At 41.0% G+C, this 18,796-nt stretch overlaps 1 protein-coding gene across 1 annotated transcript in view; it reads left to right on the top strand.

Annotated features, from left to right (window-relative positions):
• CngA (Cyclic nucleotide-gated ion channel subunit A) overlaps window positions 1–18,796 on the top strand; it is a 349,197-nt gene that overhangs the window by 160,989 nt on the left and 169,412 nt on the right. Inside the window, exon 3 of the mRNA XM_072301734.1 lies at window positions 10,620–10,775. Within this exon, the coding sequence (XP_072157835.1) occupies window positions 10,662–10,775 (114 nt within the window). The 5' untranslated portion in view covers window positions 10,620–10,661. The remainder of the gene's footprint in view (window positions 1–10,619; window positions 10,776–18,796) is intronic.

Genomic DNA, 18,796 nt, shown 5'->3' with positions numbered 1-18,796 from the left:
GTCTAGCTTAGTGACGGGGCAGCCTTCCAGATGCTAATTCGAGTGTGCAATGGTTTGAAAAACTGTATCGAACGCCCGAATGTGAAGCCAAACCAGCATTATGAAATTTTAAAGAGACCCTTTAATTTTGCGCGTATGCAACATGTTCAACCTTGCAGTTTGATAAGTCGCATACAAGCTCCTTCGTCCTCGACATTGCGCCAAGCTGGGATAACCCCGCGCTTTTTCAAAGTGTAATCGCTCATGCGCCTCGCCTAAATTTCAACTATCAATTTTGAGAAAACTATACTATCGTTAAAAAAATAAATTATACAAAAAGGATTGTTGTCCTCCACTCTTTGACATCAGAGGCATTACATGAAGGTATAAGTCAATTTTAAATATATGAGGTCCATATCCGTCATTTCGTTGTTCAGTCGGGGCGCTATTTGAACACATTGCCACTAGTATACTAGAATTCTATAACAGTGGCGTGGCGTGCTTTGCGATATATTGATTGATCTGTCATTTAACCCTATGGAAAAGGATCGATTAACAGGGCGTTCGCAGCGAACACCTTGATAATCGATTCTTGACCACGGATTCAAATGGGGAAATATCAATAATCGATCATTCACGCCACGCTAATGTTCTATAAGCAGGTCGAAATCAAGAAGCGCTCCCTATAGACGCTATTAGTGGCGACATCATCATAGGGATTCTCCATTATATCGAATTGGATCCAAACAATAACATTGGCATAACTTCTCTCAATGCTACCAATGCAAAAAAATCGATATATAGCACTTTCCTGTGACGTGGCACTAAGCGTCTGTCGGCTGAGCGCTTAATATGCAGAGGAGTCGCCACGAATATGGGAGATGCAGAATCATGATGGGAGTCAGGATCCTCGGAGGCGCCGCAGAATCTGGCAACAGTGTTACGTGGGACGGTGATAGTTGTCGCATCTGTTACTTCCTTTACACCTCATGAATGTCATTTACTAAATAGACGGAGATATTTCACACTCAAAGCCCTCGTTTATCTTCCGCCTGGTTTAAAGGTTGCGCCTCGAATGGCCTTATTTTGGACCGCGAGGGCGAAGATTAAGATATTTTTCCCCCCCGATCGGGCAGCCCTGCTAAAGCGCCCCTCGCTTTTGTCATGCCACGGTCGCCTTCAGACCGCTATTTATCCGGTTTTGTAAGCTCCGAAAAAATCTGTATCTATCTATCCATCCGCTCGGTTCGTTTTTCGCCCGATCTCATCGATAGAGAATTGGAGCTGAATTTGAATAGGGGCTTAAAGGATAGTTTTCAGTCAAAATTCTCATGTCGTCATCTTCTGGCCGAAGTATCACAAGCGCCATGCGACGTTTCAAAATTTTCGCCGCCGTTTGATTTTATTACAGTTCAACAAATCTGTCCAAAAATGTCACTGTTTTTTTTTTTTTTTTTTTTTTTTTTTTTTTTTTTTTTTTTTTTTGCGGTCGATGAAAGTCTCTGAACTTTTCTAACAGATTCAACCAACAAGTCCTCTGTGCAGAAATAAAGTTGCGGCGGAAATTTTGAAACCTCGCATGGCGCTTGTGATACTTTGGCCGGAAGGTGACGAGTGAGGTAGACGGATCGTATGCTCTGCCAGTTTTGAGAAAGATGCGTCTGCGGACTGATTATTGAAATTGGTCGACAAAGCTATAGACAAAGAAGACATAGGGAGTATAGAGCAATCCTATTGGTTGAAATGGGTGATTCCTATAGACACAGGGAGAAAATGATAGACTAACTGTCGGGTTTCTCGCGGGTTGCCGTTAGTTAGTCTATTACCTACCTATTTTGTCAATTGCAACCACCCGCTTCCACCAATAGGATCTCGCCATATCTCTTTTGTCTCCTTTATCTATAGTTTTGTCTATCAATTTCAATAATCAGGCCGCTGCTATAGTTTCAGCCGGGTATGGTGTAGTGTGCTTTACGATATATCGGCCATTTAAACCTCTGGAAAAGGATCGATTAATGGGGTATTCACGACGAACATCTTAATAATAGATTCTTTACCATAGCTTTCAATGGGGGATTATCAGTAAGCGATCATTCACGCCTCGCCACTGTTTCAGATCAAGAACATACTGATAGGACTAGACGTATTTAAACCATAGGTATAATAGCTGACTGGAAATCGGGAACGTCACAAGACGAGACGCCGAAAAAAATTGAAGTTGATTTAACACTCTGGATGTGAAAAAAGTGTGCGGTAACTTGTAAAATATTGAATTACGCGCTACAACAGTTACTTTAGCAATGCCAAGATGTAAAACTAACTGATGTGGCGGCTATTTCAGCATTTTGTAAAGTCTCGCACACTTTTTTTTGCATTTATAATGTTACGTTAACTTCATTTTTTTTCGGTGCATATTTTTGAGCACAGGTCATACAGCTTACGCCACATTCGTACATTATGCAAGGTAAAAACCAGGAATAGAATCCAATTCCGAGATGATAAAATAAATAGAAGAAAATGAGAGGAAAAATGAGGCTTATTTCTCTTGAAGGAGAAAATTAGGCACCAAAAATGAGCTGTGGCAATTGAGGGAAACTTAAGCTGGATGACTGTCTATCTCTTGCGGGCTAAATGTATGTCAGTTTTAACCAGAAATAATCCCTCGCTGGAAGCGATATTTCTTCATCCGAGGGAGAAGCGAAAAAGTAATAAAAAAAGAGGAAAATATTGCGAAAAATTGTGACGCCTGACTGTGACGCGGAGAACTTCGTGGTCCAGACGGATGGGGAATCATCATGTCTCAGTGACAGTGGCTGAGAATTGGTTTTCAGACTTCGTTTGGAACGGTGTATGTGAGCCTAGGCGCCGAAGGCTCACTTGGTTGTCTAACACTAGAATCAATCTAACTATGTTTAACGTTGCCTAATTTTTTCTCTTTTTTTTCCTAACAGAGAACAAAACTACTTAACGGCTTCAAAACATTTACATTAAACATTTGTTTTTTCATAAGCGGAAGGTTTGAATTTACGCTTCAAAAACCATTTAATACCTCGACGTCTGCGGACAAGAAACAAAGTCTAAAGTTGGCTGAAGGTGCTAGACACGAAGCCATAAAACCAGCAGGAAAAAAAAGAATAAAAGACATCTTAGTTAGGAATTAATACCAAGAAAAATGAAATTTTGGTCAAAAAACATCTATCAGAATGTTTAAAGTTGTTCCTTTCTTCTCATCCATCACATTGAATGATTATACCCTCCATTTTTCTTCCATTTCGTGCAATGTCAGACGGGAGTAAGAAATAGATTTCTCCAATTGGCACCCGTGGAATTCACTTATCTCCAGTCAAAAGATTGAACGGAGCATTCTTTGAATGAGTAAAGCTGTTCAAGAAAGAGACGACTACAAGAAGATGAGATTCACACGGAGAGATCAACAAGGCTGTGCGACTTGTTCAACTTTTTCGAAACTTTAAATTAATTTTGATTGGAGTGATGCGACAGGGAGGGTAGGAGGGAAATTATAAGGCTCCCTTATTGATTTTGAATAGCGGCCAGTGATTGACTGAGCGGGCCGAACGTTGCCACGTCAGCGCCTCAAACAAATTAGTTCCCATGAGGCTCTCGCCGCACCAACTTTCAGAGTTTTTTTGGGGGACCATTTTTCGATGTCGATGTGTATTACAGTGAACGCTTGCCAATGGAGATGTTGCATGTGTGAGGAATTTGCGATTTGACTATGGATTCTTATGTAAAAGTTCGCGAGAAACACGATAGTGCCACTGGTTTTCTCTGAAATCAACTCCCAAGCTCAAAAAAAGCTCTCAAGTTGAGTCCAAAATGGAGGGGATATCCCACGCTAGATAGTCTACGTCTATATCAAGACACACTCTCCATGCAAAGATAGGTAGCAAATACATTAGCAGTGATGCCGTGTTTTCAGTTTTGAAGTCCCCAAATAAAGTGGCAGCCCTGTCAATGTATTTGCTCCCTATCTTTGCATGGAGAGTTTGTCTTGATGCAGAGGTGGACTCTCAGGATAGCGTGGGATATCCCCTCCATTTTGGCCTCAACTTGGAGTTTTTTTTTGAGCTTGGGAGTTGATTTCAGAGAAAACCAGTGATACCATCGTGTTTATCGCGAACTTTTACATAAGAATCAGTAGTCAAATCGCAAATTCCTCACACATGCAAAATCTTCATTTATATCCACAGGAGAGGTATGCGGAGCTCGAAAGCAAAATTGTATGGCTGATTGTTTCTCTTTGAACTAGAAATCGAGAGAAAGACGAGAAAGAAGTAAAATAAAGCAGGACGTTTGGCTCTAAAATAACTTTCCCTCGAGTTTGCAACTTTCGTAATTTTGACCCACTCTCCTCTCTCGTTGAAAGGAGCCGTCGCGACAGTAAGAAAAAGAATAGGAATTATGTTCGTGTCACCAACTTCATCAATCAATGCGTTGTTAGAAAGTAGCCAGAACGGATCCGGAAAAAAATATATTAGGTTCAAAACAAAAAAAAACTGTTCATTTTTTTATCATAGATTAAGAGCCAATTTAATCCTAGAAGCGCCAAAAAGATTTCGATCTGGTCAATAAAGATATTTACTGGTAAAATTAACTTAGTTTGTTTGTTCACATACTCTTGAAACTATGCCACTGAGAAAAAGCTATGGGTCATAAACTAATCAGTGGTTCGTATGGAACACCATTAATAGTAGTAAAGGCAATATATAATTACATCACATAAATTACCTCGGTGATGATATAACCTTGTATGGTACAAGAGACCTTCCATTGGCTCACAGACCGAGAATCATTAGTTCATTTAAGACTATTAGTGGTGTTCCATATGAACCACTAAGCGGTTCATAAATCCATACATTTTTCTCCTTGTGGGAGTGCCAAATAAGTCTGCCTCTGATTTCTAAAAACCAAAATATTGGCACCAATACAGTATTGTTTTTTGTTTTCTTCCGGGATTTCTACAACTTGCTCAGTTTTTTCACTTGCTCAATTGTTCCTGTTTCTACTACCCGTGTTTTTACTGTATAATTTTGTGTTCAAGTGCTGAGGATGGACTTGACGTCCGAAATGTACCCCCACTACAAGAACTTTTAATAAACATTATAGCTTGCGAAGGCAAGCTTCTCTCTCTTTTTTTGTCAATTCAATTCAAAAATTTCATTTCCGACCTCTCTGATTGACTCATCCATTGTGGCGGGAGGAGAATACACAGGGAAATTCTTGAGCGATCCAAAACTGCGAGGGGCGCATCTTTGAGCCGGAGTTTAAATCGTCCCCCCCCCCCTCCCCCCGAGGGGCCCGGGGTTAAATAATTAAAGCTGACTTTTGCTCCCGCGAGCCACGCAGAGGACACGGTGCCGCAGCAGGAGCAGACGATGAGGCTCTCGAATTAATGAACCGCGGTGCCGCCAACCTCCCCCCCCTCCCCGTCCATATGCGATCCCCCAGACCGAGGAATGACACCGTATCCATGTTAAAGTCATATTTTCTCCCATAATACTTTCTCTCAGTGCTATACCTATATTTGGACGTATTTATGCGGAATGGAGCTATGTGTAAGTGGAAAGATGGGGTGTGCTTGTGGAAGCTGCATGAAGAAAAAAATCTCGTGCGTGGGACCCGGAGTTTAGGTCATACGGATCTCTGAAGTTTTCAAATTGCGCATCTGAACACTTTAGGTCTAGCTGTCAAGGTTCGGATCACACATCTGAAACTTCAGTTCTTACATCTGAAGTACTCCAGATGTGAGAACCGAAGTTTTTCGGATGCGAGAACCAAAGTTTTTCGGATGTGAAAACCGAAGTACTTCAGATGTAAGAACTGAAGTTTCAGATGTGTGATTCGAACCTCGACAGCTAGATCTGAAGTGTTCATATGCTCAATCCGAAAACTTCAGAGATCCATATGACCTGAACTTCGGGTAACACTCACGAAGTTCTTTTCTCCGTGTGGATAAGAAACAATGTGGTCAGTGGATACAGTACCTTCTGAGAAGATGGAAAAGCGGAATTTTATATTTTGTCAAGAGGAACTGAGCGCTAACTCGTGAGCCGTGAACATGTGATAAGAGCATGGTGGACAGGGCTCATGAGTTAAAGAGTACCACCACCGATCTCCGCGTCGTGGCTCCTCGTACGTTGCCGCTGACGTCACTGGCGCTTTTAAAGCCCCACTCATTTCTAATGGCCCTCAACTAAGAGGCATACCCCATCTTTTCACTTGCACATAGTTCCACTTAGCATACATACGTCCTTTTTGAGGACCCCGTGCTAATACTCTAAGCAATATAATCAGGCGAGACAAAAATTATAGTCGCTGTTTTTTGCTTAATGATTTTTGATAAGCAATTTGTTGAGCGTGAAGTCAAATAGACGTCACATAAATGTCATAGACGATCGAGTTCCGGAACCAAATTCCCATCCACGTTTCGGGAGTCATCAGTTCTAAAATCGTTGCTTTGCGTTATTTTGAAATGAAATCTTGGCAGGAAAATGTTTTATGCAGCAAGTAAGATGGGAGGTGGTACTCTACTTTGAGCAACATCGGAGCACAAAATGTAAAAGAAAAAATTAAAGTGATTTGGAAATCATTAAATTTGACACGGAACCACCAATATTTAAAAAACACACATTATATTATTATTCTCCTTTGATAAATTGATACATATTTTTCCCATCAATTTAAATGAGAATAATCAATGCAGAGTGTGCAAACATTTCAAAATTTTGAGTTAAAAAACGCTGACTGTGCGAGTATAAATATCAAAGCCTAACAGAGCGGAGCGGCGTGCTGCCAGCGTCAGAGGCTCACTGGCGCCTACAAACCTAAGTGGATACTTCACGCATTGCACAATGCTTGAAGTATCCACTTAGGTTTGTAGGCGCCAATGCGTGTTTCGCGCTGGCCGCCCGCCCGCCGTGCCCACCGATTTCACAACTATTTCACAACAACTAGAAGGAAAGAAACTACGTCGAAAGAAAATAACATTGCTGTATCTCTGAAATATCGGTGGCCAAAGTGCGAAACCACGTATCTCTATTGCGGTGCATCACGATTTCCGCTCTTATTTTATTTTTTATGTTTTAGAAAGAAATAAGCCATCTAAATGGCTTGAAATTTATACAGAAATTTCATCTAACAAAGAAGAAAAATCAAGAAAGTTTCAAGCAATTATGTTGACTAGTTTTTCAAAGAAACAATAAAGTATGACTATGAAGTCTGCAGCTTTGGAAAAGGAGATACGCGATTTCGCACTTTGGCCATCGATAAACTGTAGCTGGTGATACCGTGCCAGAAAGCACTACTGTTGGAAATGGGCCGTTTACTCAGGTAGTTAAAAAAGAGTAGAGCCGGAGTGAATGAGATGACTCCGGATGGTAGAGAAATATACCACACTCGAGAGAACTATAAACGCATGAGGAAACTGTATCGCTAATGCGCTAGGTTGCCGTTTTGCTGTTTAGCTAATCTGCTAAAACGCATGTGTTTCAATGGAAAATTCACATGATTACTAGACGGAAACGGTACATATATTCGATTTTCAATCCATTTCCTACTATTTATCCACTAACATGCGATGAACCCAATGTCACTACCAAACTTCTGAAACTCATTGCCTCCCTTAATTCAAAAATCTAAATTTTGGTATATACACCCACCTTCCAAATTCTTTGTAAATACGTTAATAGCCTAAGATGATGCATGTCTTTGAATCAATTAACTAACTAACTATTTATCCATCAGAAAAAAAGAGGAAAAAAGCTGATTTAACAATTTTGTTGTTAAAAAAGTTGGTATGTTAAAGAAGTGTCCGACATGTTTCAATGTAGATTTTTCAATAAAAAAATTCTAATTTAACCACCCTCGTGGTTAAATCAGCTTTTCATTTTTGTAAAATGTACATTTGAAATATGTCGAAATTATTTATTTACAATTTTTTATTGTTAAATCAGCAATCAATTTTTTTCCGTGAACCGTGAAAACCACTCCAAGCTCAGCGCACTAAGAACTCTGGATTTTAGCGGCACGATATTTTGTGCAAAGTCTCTGTTTGCATTTTAACGACGAAACTCCTCCGACAGTAATTGTGCCGCCAAACTCTGGAAAATCGAGTATTTTTCCACAAAATCACGAAAATGTCAAGGCTGCTAAAAATGAATATCTTATCGCGAGAAATTCGCCAACGCTTGGATATTCATAAGCCGTTCTTCCTTGCCCTGGCAACGTTTTGAATAGGAAGGGATCATCGAGCGGGGAGACAAAACCGCGTATCGAGGTGGGATTTCATTTGAAGATGAGCTGTTTTTGCGTGGGAGGGTGGAGGAAAAGAAGCCCGTTTTGGAGGCAGGGACCGTGCAAATCAGGCCGGAGAAAACTCCTTGCTCAATTAACATAAAATCTGTTGGAGTGAAAGAAAGCGCCCCCTCCCCTCCCCATCGCCTCCCTCCTGTCCCCTCATGATCGGTAATTGTCCAGGGTCCCTGCCAACTCCCGTTATAGGGATGCTATATCCCCCCGTTGCCAATTCAAAACCCTACTATTTTTCCGGTCGAATACTGCCGCGCTAATGAAGAGCATGAGACCGAATTTTTTATCTCTGTTGCAGACAATGGGTCTGTTGCACGCCAGAGATACAGCCAACTGAATACAGTAGTCTTTGAAAAAATTCGCTAGAAAATCACTTTAAGCACATCAAAAAATTCTGACTTAAGCGCGCTGTCTGCGTAGTTTTTAACACGCTTTTTCACATTTACCGCGTACGGAGAAAGGGTGATCATAATTTTATCCCTTAGCTTTCTAAAAATCGTGTCAAGTCGAGTAGCTTGCTTTTATGGTAAAGCCAATCGGGGAGTACCTTAAAATTTTTTGTTCAATCGAGTGTGATTTGTTCTCCTTTCTCTTCCGCTCTTTCTACCGTCACGTGAGGTGATTTTGAAATTTCCAATGCAACGTTCGGATTCGTGATGGCGTTATGTCAGCTAGTTTATCTACACAAAAGAAAAATTCGGCCAGAATATAAAGAAATGTAACGGAAGGGGACTAGCTCGATAGACACCTCAGAGCGCGTTGATGACGGCGCAGAGATACCACTATTCGTGCTTGATTGATGTCCGTGTTGCATCCATAAATCTGAAGGCGCCATGGCGCGATGCAGGAAATCTCAATGTTCCGCTCATCTATGCTGCCAAAGAGGTGTGGCTCAGATTTGGGAGAAAAGTTAAGAAACGAGGCCGAATACATCGCTCCCATCTTCAGCTGTGTTGACGCTCTTTTATTTTTCATTTTGATGTCTGATTTCTTTTTAAGGATGTATTTGTCTAAAGCTCGAATACACCAGTCCGACAAAACCTGCGAACCACGTGTTTTTAGCAAGTCCTGGGTCAATTTGACTCGATTTGGGCATCGAAGGGTTAAGGTATACACATTGTTCCGCCCCTTGACGGAAACAAACCAGCCGTCCCTTAGTCCATAAGCAGCCGGTTGAACCTCCATTTGGATCCAACTTGATGCAGCTGTGTGATGTACGACTGAATAAAGAATGACTTTTTCCCTAAGAAATTACATTGGCCGAGACAGAAGGTTCCTCTCAACAATAACGCCAGGGTCGGATGAAAGATGGAGCCAATTTTTTCAAGCACATTTCATCCCCTTCGCAATTTTGCCAAGATTGTGCAGATTATTGCTGCAATATTGTGGACGGCAGTGACGAGACGTCTTTAATACGCTCAGAATTTTACAGATGAGAATACCAAGTCACATTTACAAGGGATATGAGCTGGGAGTGATGTTAAGCTCAAGAAATGCATCGCATTTTTCACTCAAAATTGAAAGCTACTGAATAGTTTGCAGGATTCTAAATGAGGGCGCAAAGTTTATTTTATTACATTGTTGGTTTGCAGAGGCAAATATTAAAAACATTTTACTTTACATCCTTTCATTTATGATGATTGTAAGATAGATTTTAAGTAATTGACCGAAAGCGTGATATTTTTTGGAAGTATGTCTAGTCATTGTTACTGGTCTTATAACTTAGAAAAAAATTTGTGAAGATGTCAAAAGTAGATTGAAATATTTTATTGTTCAAGATGTTTTCTGTTCGTTGATACTTTTCCCTCTATTTATCGGTTATGACTCGCATTACTTTTTCTAGGATGACGGAGTATCCTGTTTTTTTTCGCAAAATCAACACCGCTAACATCCAAAATATTTAATTTGCAGTGGCGAGGCGTGAATGATCGAGTATCGATATTTCTCCGTTTGAAGGTATGGTAAAGAATCGATTATTAAGGTGTTCGTTATAACACCTTGTATCGATCTTCAGGTTTAAACGGCAAATGATCGCATACCGCATACCAAAGTGGCAACTATTGATCCATTGACCAAGATGTTACCATATTGGTACCGAAATAAATTCGCCACGGAGGCCACACAAGAATAATCGAAATTAACAGAGCAATTTTATTTCTCTGTTGATACCATGTTGGCGTGAACATAGTACCATGTTTCAACCACCAACATGATCATATTTAGTAGGGAAGTGCACTTTGGTCATCCATATTTGAATAATCCTAGAAATAAATTAATTTATAAATAAGTAAAAAGCGGACAAATTGTTTCAGGTATGAGCCTGTTCGAGGGCAGATCGTCCGGTCACTCGACCAATGCGGTTCTCGATGATGGCCGCTCAAGATGACAATTTTCCGGTGTCGCCACAGCAACGTTTCCGCTTCAAAGATGCAAACGTCACCCAACACAATCACTCCAGTCGATATCCGGTAAGCAATCAATTTTTATCATCCCTATCGATATTTGGACTGCGTTAAGCAGAACGGAACCAAGCCACATCAGCCATTTCCAAATTTAACTGAGCAATTTAATTTTCTACGTGGAAAATTTTGTGCGGATTTTTTTTTTTTTTTGTTGTTGTAAATTTCGGTGAATTTTCCGTACAGTACGTTGCAAATTCCTTAAAATTTCCGAAAAATCCGCACTAACTTTCTCTTGTAAAAAATGAAACTGCCTGGTTAAAGTTGGCGGGAGCGATAAAGCACGAAAACATAGCCCGAACATACGAATAAATAGGGTGGGAATTAAAACATGGGTGAACAAGGCTAAAAATGTTTAAAAAACTAAAAGCCAGGACGTTTGGACCTATTACCAGCTCATTTTTCGCTGCAAAAAAGAAAAGAAAATTAATACAAATTTGTTAAAATTGCAAATAAGTTATTTTTGTGTTTGCGGAAACTTTTTCGTGAAATTTTGGATAAGAACCTTAGAGCAGAATGCTTAAATTCTTGCCTTGTCTACTGATTCATTTCAATTTTGAAGCGATTTGTAAAACTGATCTGCTTGAACGCAGCGAAGCGCCTTCAACTTCGCTGATACCCTAAGCTTCACCGCGAAGTTAGTTTAGTTGCTTAACCCAACCAAACCTAACTTGGCGTGATACGTTGTTTGCCGCACGCTGGTTTGGGACCTGTTTGGACCTGGTTTGGGGCAAGGAGACCAACTAAACTGCGTTAGGTCTTGTTTAGGTTAGACGCGTCACTGGTCTCGTTTAGTTCATTAACTACCCATCTTGGAAGCTCTCAATCACTTTTTCTAAAACAAATGAAACGAAAACTTTGGAACCAAAAGTGTTTTTGTATCATCTGCTAAAATAATTTTTCCCCCACATTTTTTTCGCTCAAAGTTTTTATTTTTTGCATTTTTTTAATTTTCGATGTTTAAAGTGTGTCCCAATGCCATTTGCCCTTTAGTGGTTTTAACGCTTTAGCCGTATTTACCCATATCTGAATTCCCTCCTTATTTGGCAATAGCTGATGAGGCTTGGTTCCTTTCTGCTAAACGCGGTCCATTTACAGGTTTAACGATGGTATTCTTGGCCGAAAACTGTTGGTTTAGTGGTACTGCAACTGACAGCTGACCAATGGGTCCTTGTTTCAAATCCCGGCCTGAATGACAGGATTTGATGGTCTCAGGTCTTGGCGTTTTGGAGAGGTGCATGGATTTTCGTTCTCTATTTTTCATCCACCTTTCCTCTGCTCTCCTCGATATCGACGGTTGGGCCCCTGTCGGCAAAATACGATACTGAAACTAGCATAAAAAGTGGGGGTTTAAGCTTTTTGAAGAACAGCATGATCGGATTAATCAAATGATGATTTCTTTCTCGGAAGCTGACGAAGTGCCAAAGCATCAATGAAAAGGCACCGATGGACCAATTTTCCGCTTTTTCTCGCTGCTTTTACCCCTTGACATTAAGACCCCCTTCATTTAATAGTGCCACTCCAGGAATGCGTAGGTGTTAAATTGTTGGAATTCTCCACAGCATACTACAGTGTGTCTTCAACATCAGTTGCGAGGCGTGAATGATCGATCATCGATATTTCCCTATTTGAAGCTGCGGTGAACAATCGATTATTAAGGTGTCGTTGCGAACACCCTGTTTATCGATCCTTTTCCATCGGTTCAAATGGTAGATCAATCGATACATCTCAAAGCACGCCATGCCACTATTCGACAGTCACGGTAGTATTACGTAATGTGTTTCTTTAATGTATTTTCCTCCTTTCTTAAAAACTTCAAGGATGTTAATTTAGCACAGTAAATTGTTTTTCTGTGATTTTTTACGAATTTAAATGAAGCGCCAATGAATCGAGCCACCGATGAATTGGACTGCATTTTGCAATTTGGAACTATAAATTCTCGCTCATCTGAAAAAACACTTAAGTGCCTAGGAAAACTAATGGCACTTACGTTGTTTCTAAACCGGGCCAGAATTTATAGTTCCAGGTTGCAAAACTCAGCCCAATTGTAGATTGTAGTACCCTTTGTAAGATGAGTGTATATGCTCTAGGCTGAGGATCCATTTTTAAGAGGTTCAACCATCTTAGGCTATTTTTGGGTTGTCTATTCCAAAAATAGCGGGAAAATGGCTCAAAGCATCCTCTGCGGTAAAACTGTAGTTAAGACTTTTCAACAAGTGACGCTAATATCTGCAATTTAATCCGTGTCAGGGATATTTTGCCTACAAATGGAAAATTTGATGAGTATTCAATAGCTTTAAATTTACAGTTCAATGAAGACCCAGAAAAAAAAAATTAATTGTAGAACATCAATGAAAAGCCTCGATAATAAAAAAATCAGAGATTTTTTTAGCTGTAAGTGTTTTAAATTTTTCTTAATTATTAGAAATAATCGTAAATGAATTATTATCATATCGAGGCACCAATAAAACGGAGTGAATTCGCAAGGAACGTATGTGTGCTTACACCGGGAAGTTCATTTCTAATTAGCTTAGTGAACCTAGGCCATTGTAGGGCTGTAAAGTGGACGCCCCGAGCAGATGTAGGTTAAAAGGAGTTTTTTTTCCGAGAATTTCATCTGAAAAACACAATCATCCATGTCAGAATTCACATCAAATAAGTTTACGAATTTTTAGAGTGAGACAAATACACTCTAAAAATTCGTAAACTCATTTGGCGTGGATGCGACCTCCATTTAAAAACCACTTTTGTAAATTATCCCTGAGAGATTTGTTTTCAATGTATGCCTCTATTGTGGCAAGGCTCCAACAAGTGCAGGTTATATCCGCCAGTCGTTATTGGCAACCGACCACTACCACCCATCAAAAGTCGGCACTATTTTTAGATCCTAAAGGGTTTTCAGATGGGTGTTGCTGTCCAAACTCGTTCAATAAAGGCAATCATTTAGTTTTAATGGGAGATGGGAGGTTGTCTGTGCGATAAGCATCAATGCGAATTGGAACTATAGGACGACGATAGGACGTTATGGAGACGAACCAATTCACACTGCGTCCAGCCGAGAATAAGATGTGTAAAGTCTTACTTTGTGTCAAGCCTCATTATTAGAAGTGAAAGTCAACGCCTCTTTTTTAAAAATATTTGTCCTTGTCTTCTATTTTTTTTCTCAGGAGAAAATGAGCGGATACTCACGCTTAAACTTATTTCCAACTCATTTTTGTCAAAAATTTGACCCGGGTTTTTCCGTATTTCATTCGATCCACTTACTCTCAACTACAACTTAAAAAAGTAGAAACTACAAAACTTTTGTAGTTAAAACTACAAAAAGTAGTTGCTTGCTCGCGCTAGCTAGTGAACTTGGAAAACTTGGAGCTTTTTAAATTTTGGGCGTAGGCAATATATTAGACTTGAAGTTTGAACAGTCGCATGCAGACGCTTATATTCATCAACGCCGCACTGCCACCAACAGTTCTAAGGGAATCACGGACTGTAGGTCTACGAAAAAAAGGTCTACTTGAAAAATGTCTACATTTTTTGGTCTACAGTCTAACTGTCTACAATTTAGAAGTCTACTTTTAGAATGCCCAAGAGAGTAAATTTTTACATATAACGCGTCTATTAAAGGAAAATGAATACACGATGATTCTTCTCCATACATACAACTGAAGAAGTAACTGATGTGAGTTCACTCTACCTATTCCATTCAGAAGTGAACTTTCTGAGTACGTATGGACTTTTTTTAAAAAAAACATTATTATTTGTAGACATTTTCGTAGTGGACTTTTTTGTTCTAGAAATTGTAAATGTAGACAAAAAAATGTAGACTTTCTGCCTGTGAACATTTTTGCTGTAGAACTTCTGTCTGCATACCTTCTAATGAACGGTAAAGGTCTCAAACGCGTTTTTTTTTTTAAAAAAAAACAATTGTATTATTATTAATATTATCAGATATTTTCTGTTTTCTTCGCTATTAATATTTTTGGCTAGTCGAGCTCAACACAACCATTAACACATGTTTTTCGTGCTGAAAAACATCAGAGTCCTTCCTTGAGTCTCTTTTTTTTTTCTTCCCCCCCAGTTTTGTCTTTTTTTGGTAACCGTTCGGACCCAGTTTTGTCTTACCATCCTACAATGTGCAGTGTTTTGGCCGCAATTTCGTGTTTTTTTTAAAAAAATATGACTTGCTTCGGTCCTATGTAATTCAATCCAAGTAAAGTTTTGTGCGAATTCAGCCGGCTGCGAGAAAGAGATTTTCATTTGAATAGACCTAGTAAGTGCCTTTTGTGATTCGGAAATGAGATCTTTTGACCTGCCCCCGATATGAATCAGAACCTTTGAGGCGGATCGCATAAGCTCGTTACTCCTGGCACGTTCGCACACTGCGTCGCTCCTCCAACGGGTGCACCAACGTTTGAAGAAGGCCCCTATCGTCCGTTTAACTCCATGCTATTCAGGGCCCAAGCGAGGAGGAGTTATGCTTTTACACCAGAGAAGTGGCGAATGCAGGTGCGCTTCGATTTTGGAAGTACGTCCGAGTCATTTGGTGCACGGTTGCACCGTCAGAGAACAGAGTTGATTGTTCCTTTGATCCAGCAACCGTCGTTTCAGAATTTTAGCCCTTGGTAGTTAAGTGAATTGGTTTTTCAGAGCGGAAAGTGGGGAAATCTGCGCCCTATCTCAGAAATTTGAACCTTCTCCTTTAAAAAGGCTTCGTGTTAATTGGTGGGCTTTTGTCTTCGTTCGATGTAGATTATGATGTACCAAATCGATTAGAAAGCATTTTTTCAGCTGATTTATTCAGTTGGGTTCACTTCTTTCAACAAACACTAGCTATATTTAGAGGCCCTTTGCAAGTAAACTTCATCTGAGAACATAAGTTTAATTTTCAATTTTTACGCCTCATACACCAAAAACCAATATTTTTTGCGCGAGAATTATTTCTCAGATACTTTAAGCAACACCATCGCTTCGTTCTGCAATGGTATAATAAAATGGAAAAAGGGATTTTGCAACAAGCGTTTTTGCAATCTCACCGTCAATTCTACTTTTAGGGCCGTTTGATTAGTATTACATAACGCAATTTTTCCGATTTTTTACCCTCCTTCCCGCCCTTGTAACGCACTCGTAACGCAGCCTTACATCATCCTTTTGAATGACGTAACGCTAGCTTGACCCCCCCCCCTATTTTAAAAAAAGCAAGAAAACGCTGAGAAAACAGCTTGAAAAAAATCAGGTTTTTTTTGGAGCTATTCCGCTGAAATACGACGGGAAGAGATCAACAAAGGTGGGAAAAGATTCAATATGGAAAGGTGGAATTTTCAGTTTTTTGGATTTTTTTTCAAAGTTCCTCCCCCCCACCGTTCGGATTTGTTACGTAACGCTGGGCTTGACCCCCCCCCCCTTGTAACGCACCGTAACACTGGCTCAAACCAACCCTCCTCCCCCCGTAAGTGCGTTACGTTATACCTGAACGGCCACTATAATGATCCATTACAGCCTGGAGACCCGAACAGTGTTATCACTATTCCGCAGCCCAAAATCAGTTACAAAAGCCGGACGTTCAAAGGAGGAAAATTGATGAAAATACCCTCAACCACCCCAGCCCCCTTCCCCCCACCGCACTCCGGCGACTCTAAACCCTACGGAAAAAGACTAACTCCTTCTTTATTTGCAAAGCTTTTAGGACAATGATTCCGGTTTGAGGGGCCCGGGCGCAGCTTTTATCGACGCGAGAATCATCGGGAACTTTAGGTCGGGGATTATGAAGGCGTAGCCGCGGCGGCTGTGCGTTTTGGCCGAGGCTGCCGGGGGGGGGGGGGGGGGGGGTATGGAGAGGCAACTCGCAGACTCGCTCTCCGTAGCGGCAAAGGATGAATGGCAATAAAATGTTTATTCCTTCTCCGGGCGTAGTAAAAATTTGGCCGGGCGGGCGGGGGCGGCGGAGGTGTGCCAACTACATAAACAACCCGCCCGTTGTCGGATTTTTAGGAATGGATTCCCGTCACGGAGTCCGAACGTGGTCGGTCGCCGAGGTGGGAGTGATTGCACCATCTCTCGTCACCGATCGAACCCGGATAAAGTCCCGCGTAATGCTGCGGCCGAGTGACTTCTGACAAACCCTGTTCTGTCGAATTTTTACATTGAGGAAAACACTCGTGTCATGCACTGGCGACATTATATTTGGACGTATTTCTATCAAACAGAACTATGTGCAGGTGAGAAATATCGGGTGTGCTCGAGGAAGCTGGATAAGAAAGAATGTGGGCTGTGAGGGTGTGCCAGTGGGCGTGATTCCTTTTGAAGAATTGGAAAAGCGGCATTTTAAATTGAGTAAAGAGAACTATGTGCCAACTGAATGCAGGATTCATGAGCCGCGGGCATGGAACGAGAGCGTTGTGGACAGGGCTCATGAGTTAAAGTGCACTACGAGGTGCCCCGACCGAGGAGATGCATCCATTTTCGTTGACGTCACTGGCGCTTCATTATTCTCGTTCACTCTTACAGCTAGAGAACTGACGAGCACACCCCATATTTCTCACCTCCTACATAAATCTGTTTGATAGAAATACGTCCATTTGGCGTGCAGTTTATCTGGTAAAAATTGGCGATTCAATCGACATAAATTGGACATAGTTCTGATAAACGGTACCAGAGACAAGTGGGAAAGAAGGAATGTGCTCGTTAGTTGAGGGCCGTAGGAATGAGTGTGAACTATGTAGCGCCCGTGACGTCAGCTGCGATGAAGCCGCCGCCGTCAGTGGCGTGGCGTGAATTGCGATTTATCGATTGTTATGTCATTTAAACCTATGGAAAAGAATCGATTATTAAGGTGTTCGCTGCGAACGCCCTGTTTATCGATCCTTTTCCATAGGTTTAAATGGTATAACAATCGATATATCGCAATCCACGCCACGCCACTGGCCGCCGTAGCTCCGCGTGGGAGTCATAAACTCATGAGCCTAACATGAAGCGGAGTGACGCGACGTGCTGCCAGCACGCAACGCGCACTGGCGCCTACAAACCTAAGGGGATACTTCACGCATTGCGCAATGCGTGGAGTATCCCCTTAGGTTTGTAGGCGCCAATGCGCGTTGCGTGCTGGCCGGCCGGCCGCCGCACCGCAGCGTGCCACGGCGCGGCGCTTATTTCGCTACAGAGGTGTTGTACAGTATCATATGAAATTAAAGAAGCCCCAACATATTAAGAATGACAGGCATCCATTAAGAGTAAGGAACTTTCCTCGCAAAATAAATCGAGATAAAGAGATAAAGAAAATTCTTGAGTATGCCATCAAGAAGATTTTATTTTGATGTTCACAACGCTCTTTTGCCATGGCCATGCTCATGAGTGCCGCACTCAGTTGGCACACAGTTCCGTTCGACGGAATTCGAAATCCCATTTTTCCATTTCTCCAAAGGGAATCACGCTCACTTTAACATTGTTTCTTATGCAGCTTTCTCGGGCACACTCCATCATTCCCATTCGTCATTTATTGTTCCGTTTGGCAGAAACACGTCCGTTTATGCCGTGGGCAAGTAACTTCTGACAAACTCTGCTCTATTGAATTTTGACGTAAGGGCTTTAGAAAAAACACCCATGCCATGCACCGGCGTCATTATATATGGCGTGCAGTTTATCTGGTAAAAATTGGCGATCTAATAGACATAAATTGGCGATTAGAACATTAATTGGACGTACGAGGGCTGTCCCAAAAGAAACCGGACTTTTGTCATAGAAGGCGAACCGAGCGTCGTAATGAAGTTTTCTTGGGCTTGTTTGAAAGCTGATAAGCTACTGAAGATGCTTGTTTTTACAGAATGCAAACATTCGTCTTGGTAAGGAAACTACACGCTTTGGAATAAAGGAAAGTCAAACTCGAGTTGCGATTTTTGTCTTTATTTCAAGAAAAATGTAGATACAACTTTAAAAAAAACCCAGGTTTTAAGTTAAAAACTTCGTTGCTCTCTTATTCAAATGCTTAAAAATAAGGAAATTAACATTTTAAGCAGCTTACCAAGTCATCACCTATCCCC

The sequence above is a fragment of the Bemisia tabaci genome, chromosome 6, assembly GCF_918797505.1.
Source record: "Bemisia tabaci chromosome 6, PGI_BMITA_v3".
NCBI lineage: Eukaryota > Metazoa > Arthropoda > Insecta > Hemiptera > Aleyrodidae > Bemisia > Bemisia tabaci.
The sequence above is the reverse complement of the archived record's forward strand: the minus strand, read 5'-3'. Positions and strand labels throughout refer to the sequence as shown.